General features: G+C 51.5%; 1 protein-coding gene across 1 annotated transcript; it reads left to right on the top strand.

Annotated features, from left to right (window-relative positions):
• The first annotated feature begins 1,163 nt into the window (after positions 1–1,163).
• On the top strand, positions 1,164–1,976 carry LOC136468476 (uncharacterized). Its single transcript, XM_066467038.1, has one exon. The coding sequence runs from the start codon at positions 1,164–1,166 to the stop codon at positions 1,974–1,976; it is 813 nt and encodes a 270-aa protein (XP_066323135.1).
• Positions 1,977–4,950: the final 2,974 nt, after the last annotated feature.

The following is a 4,950-nucleotide window of genomic DNA, read 5'->3' as shown; positions in this document are numbered from 1 at the left end:
TGGTTCATTCAACGTGTAGAGTGGGCCTTAGCCGTCTTCCCGGGTCGGTGCGTTACAGGAATCCACAAAGGCTTTGGGCTTTTTCTACTCCTATCCTCTTCTCAAGCGAACCACAAAGATTGAGCTTGGGGGTTTTCACTACCTTCACTAGGGCAATTTGAACTTCCAGGGTAGCCTCTAGCCATCTAACAGGCCGAGCTCCAAGAGAAAAAGAACACAAACCAACAGCTAGGAGGCAAGAACATCTGAAAACCTTGCTCACAAGCTCTCTAACTCACTTCTAGATCCAATCTCTCAAGGGATTTCACTAAAAATCAATGGGAGAGATTGGGGATCCTTCATTGGGTTGAGAGAGAGCTATCCACGGGCAGAGGAGTGAGTAATGTTGTAGATGACCATTGGGGAAGAAGGGGAGAGAGTATATTTGTACTCCTTCCCTTTTTATTGGACGATCAACCGTTAAGTACGGAAGTTTTGGACCTAAACACTGAACTTCCATGAAGTCCAGAAAGAATAGGAGTTAAGCTTTTCTGGCTTTGGCTTTTACTTGGGACTTAGATGTTTGTTTGGATAGGTAGTTAGCACTTAATTTCCCTTAAGCTTGCCAATTTGTATCCCCCTTGATAATACGGTTTTTTCAGTATTCAAATTAAAAATAGAAATGAAAATAGCCTTCGTTTTGTTTACGATCACTGATAATCTGTTCACTCTCATAAGCAGAGAGAGCGAGAGGTACACATACATGCCCCAGCCGAGAGCGAGGCCATGCAGGCAACAGCAGCCGGTATTTATTCCATCACACCACACACACAGCTCGATCGCGGCACCGTGATGACTGACGAGCCACCGATGACGACGATACACATGACTCCAAACATCAAAACCAGCTGCTAGCCGGGTGCAGCACCTGGCTAGCTAGAGGCCTAGAGCCCTAGCCGATGACGGGGACCTGGGAGACACTACGTGAAAAACAGTTTGTAGCAACGAGGTTTTTTTTTCTTTAGGGGCGGCTGTCATTGGAGCCGCCCTTACAGTAACGTGCTCGGGCTCCAGCACAGCAGCCGCCCCTACAAATGCATCGATTTATAGGGGCGGCTGGTAATACGAGCTGCCCCTGCTGTGTCCATTTGTAGGGGTGGCTGAATCACCAGCCGCCCCTACAAATGCCCGCTGTATATATAGCGGCCATCTTCAGAAAAATTCTCTCCCCCTCCTCTCTCAGTCTCTCTCCTCTTCATTCCCTCTCTCCCTCGACGCGGACAGGGCGGCGGCGACGCCTGGCGCGAGCAAGCACAGCGGTTGCGGCCGCCTTTCTCCACCTCCTCCTCCCCCCATCGCGTCATTCTGTGCCGGCCGGTCCCTCGCCGGTGGCTCATGCCTCTCTCTCCCCGACTCCAGTCACGGAGTCGCACAACGCCGCCACCCCTCCTCCTTCACTTACAACGCCGCCGCCTTCTCCTCCTACTCTGGCGCCGCCACCCTGCTCCACTGCCGGCGCCACCAAAGCCACCTCTTCTGCCGGTGCCACCACCGCGCCCTCATCTGTCGCCGTCACCTCCCTCCTCATCTCCTCCCTCTCCGAGATCTGGATCCTCCTGTCCGCAGCCAGGGGACAGCGTGCCGTTGCGAGGCTGCCCACCGGCCGCCTCCGCCCGCTCGCCAAGCGCCAAAGCACCGACGGCCACCTCCTCTCCCTTCCCGTGCGGCGGGGTGAGCAGTCCGCCTCCCACCCTCCAGACCGGCCGACGACGCACCCGGATCCAGTCGGCAGCATTTTCCTCCACCTGGATCCAGCCGGCCACGCCTCCCTCCACTTGGATCCAGCCGGTGCCGCCTGCCACGTCCAGATCTACAAAAACCGCAGCCACGGGGGAGCAGCCGCGACACCAGCAAGCGGACGACGCCCCACGCTCTTCGCCCGCTCCCCAGGTCCGTCCATCCCCGTCCCTGGACTGCCCGTGCGCGTGTGTGCTTGATAGGGGTTAAGGCTGAGACTGGACGCGCCCCGCTGGGGCTACTCGGTGCTGCCCATGGCCATCCGCCAGGACATGATCCTCGCCATCCAGAGGGCCGACGGCGGCTAGGTGCGGGTCGCCAATGTCGACGACAAGTACCCCCTCTACGTCTACCTCGCTGACCCATACAAGGTAGCAATGCCCTCCTATGCTCCATGCTCTATCCATCTAGATAGATTGGTAATACAGTTTTGAGATGATCCGATTGGGGCTTGTGCATCCCCAAAGAAATTCTTGTGTCAGGTAGAGATTTCCAATTACTTGTTGGTGAGGGGTTGTTTTTAATAACAAACTATATATGTCTGCTGATTATAATCATAGGGGTACCAGATCTGCTTATTGTCGCAAAAATATGAAAAATATGACATTCTCTGCTACTACTTACTGTATTGCACTTTGCTTTGTATACTGTACGTGTTCTGAGAGCCTGCTTCATGGACTGGCCTGTCACATGGACTAATGTATGCTTGGCTCTGTGTTGCCGTGAACTTCTGATTAGTATAATCTTCTGAACAGTTTTCATATGAAGGAGTTCAATTTTTTTATCATATTCACTGTCATTATTGTGTAGTTTTTAAGTTTCAGTAACATGCCATTTTCTCGGTAGATTGGCAAAAAACATCTCAGATGTGATGTGGATGTTTAATACCTTTGTACTTGGTGTTTCAGACTTAGGGAACATCGATCCTTCTATATCATTCATACATGTTTCCTTGGTCCATTGCCCATTAGTGTGGGGTTCTGAATACTTGTACCTGCCTCCTAAATATGTTATTGATCTTTGTCATGTTATATATGTTCTAAGCCACTTTACTGGTCCAATAATATGATATATTCCTTGCTGGTATTATAGCACACATGAGCTGATATGCCTTTTTTCATCAGGGTGCAGGAACATGGTGGTGAAACCATACTTCCTTTCAGTTGTGCTTTTGAACAGAAACTAGTGGATATGCCAGAAGATGAAGCTGTCAAATATTGTGCCGAAAACTCATGATTTTTTTATTGCCCTGTCCTGGCCTGGTCATATTTCCTTAGATCTTAATGGCTTCCAACCTTTTGTTGAATCACATTGGTCATATCTTTTCCCTTGATTTTGATCTGTATTCCTTGCTCCTTGTTAGATGTATAGGAGGTGTATGTGTTTTCTGTGTTTTCCCTCTACTTGGAGGGCTTCTTTGCATATGTACACTGTGTATATTTGCCCTCTTGGGCCTTGCAATACACACGGTTGGCCTCATTCTACTCCTTCTAACATGGTATCGGGCGCGCCGGTGTGTCGGTCTGGTGTGAGTGAGCCGGCCGGTCCTGTCCTCCTCTCTTAAATAAAAAAAAAGAGAAAGAAAAAGAAAAAGAAAAAAAACAGAAGCAGCAGAGAGAAACAAAAAAAAACGTTCTCTCCTCCATGGCGTCCCCCGGACGCCCTGGTGCTGTTCTGGTCCCTCGGTGCCCCGTCATTTTCAATGGCACCAATTGGAGCGATTTTGTTTTCCATATGGAGGTCCACATGGATGGGCAGCTGCTGTGGGGCTATCTCACGGGTGAGCGGATCTGTCCTCCCCGTCCTCTTCTTCCCACGCCACCCACATACCCGCCAGATGCTGATGATGATGCCAAGAATGATTTACTTGAGGCATTTGAGGCTGAGATGGAGAGCTATCAGTCTGATCTTGGTGTCTATGAGACTTGGCTGCGCGAGGAAAAATCTGCTAAGGCCATCTTACTTGCGAGCATGGAGGTTGATCTCTCGTTATCCCTTAGAGGTCTTGCCACTTCACACCTTATGTGGGATCACCTCCGTCGCAGTTACGAGATTCGTAACGAAGCGATGTACCTTGCTGTTGTTGAGGAGGCTCAGTCGCTTCGTCAGCTTGACTCCACAGTTGAGGACTTCCACCGTCAGATGACAGCTGTCTGGCATCGCCTGGACAGTTTGGGCGCTGAGTTCTGCAGTGGTGGTACTTGCCGGTGCTGTGACCGTCACCGGGACCAGAGAGACATTCTTCGCCTTCACGAGTTTCTCTCTCGCCTTCGTCCCGAGTTCGAGACTGTTCGAGCACAGTTGCTGACTCGTCGTCCGCGCCCATCGCTCTCAGAGGCGATGCCTGAGTTACGAGCTGAGGAGACACGTCTTCGCGCTGGGGGTGTGACTCGTGTTCCACCGCAGCCCTCCGTCCTAGCAGCCACACCTCCCCAGGTCTCTCCGCCTCCGTCTCAGCCCGCTCCTGTGGTGACGGGGGCACCTTCTGGTATTCAGTGTGGCTACTGCAAGATCTATGGTCATGAGGAGAAGGATTGTCGCAAGAAGCAGCGCGACCGATCAGGGCATCGTGGTAGACGCTCTTTTCAGGGCTCTGGTGGTTCCTCTACTACACAGAGCACTCGTTCCGTGTCTGCAGCGGAGCAGGAGGTTCTTGCCCAAGTGCCATCTGCGGTGCGAACATCTCCACTGCTCATCGTTCCTACCTTGCTGAGCAGGGTACTCTTGCCCAATTTTCATGTCCTGGTGCTCATGCTCAAAATGGTGTTGCTGAGCGCAAGCATCGCCACACTCTTGAGACTGCTCGTGCTCTCTTGATCTCTTCTATGCTTGCTCCTCATTTTTGGGCTGAGGCGGTTTCTACAGCTGTTTTTCTTATAAATCGTCAACCCTCTACTTGTCTTCGGGGTTGCACTCCTTTTGAGCGTCTTTTTGGCACCCCTCCTTCCTATAGCCATCTTCGTTGTTTTAGGTGTGTCTGTTATGTCCTACTTCCACCTCGTGAGCGCACCAAACTCACTGCTCAGTCTGTTGAGTGTGTTTTTCTTGGGTACAGTACGGAACATAAGGGTTATCGCTGCTATGACCCTGTTGCTCGTCGGATGAGGATTTCTCGGGATGTCACCTTCGATGAGTCCCGGCCTTACTATCCTCGTTCCCCTTTCGGTTCTTCTG

Source organism: Miscanthus floridulus, chromosome 8 (assembly GCF_019320115.1).
Source record: "Miscanthus floridulus cultivar M001 chromosome 8, ASM1932011v1, whole genome shotgun sequence".
NCBI lineage: Eukaryota > Viridiplantae > Streptophyta > Magnoliopsida > Poales > Poaceae > Miscanthus > Miscanthus floridulus.
Note: the sequence above shows the minus strand (reverse complement) of the source record. Positions and strands in the feature narration are given on the sequence as shown.

What these genes read in the sequence shown, in the direction of transcription:
- LOC136468476 (XM_066467038.1), top strand. Translation starts at nt 1,164, where the DNA reads ATGCCCGCTGTATATATAGCGGCCATCTTCAGAAAAATTCTCTCCCCC.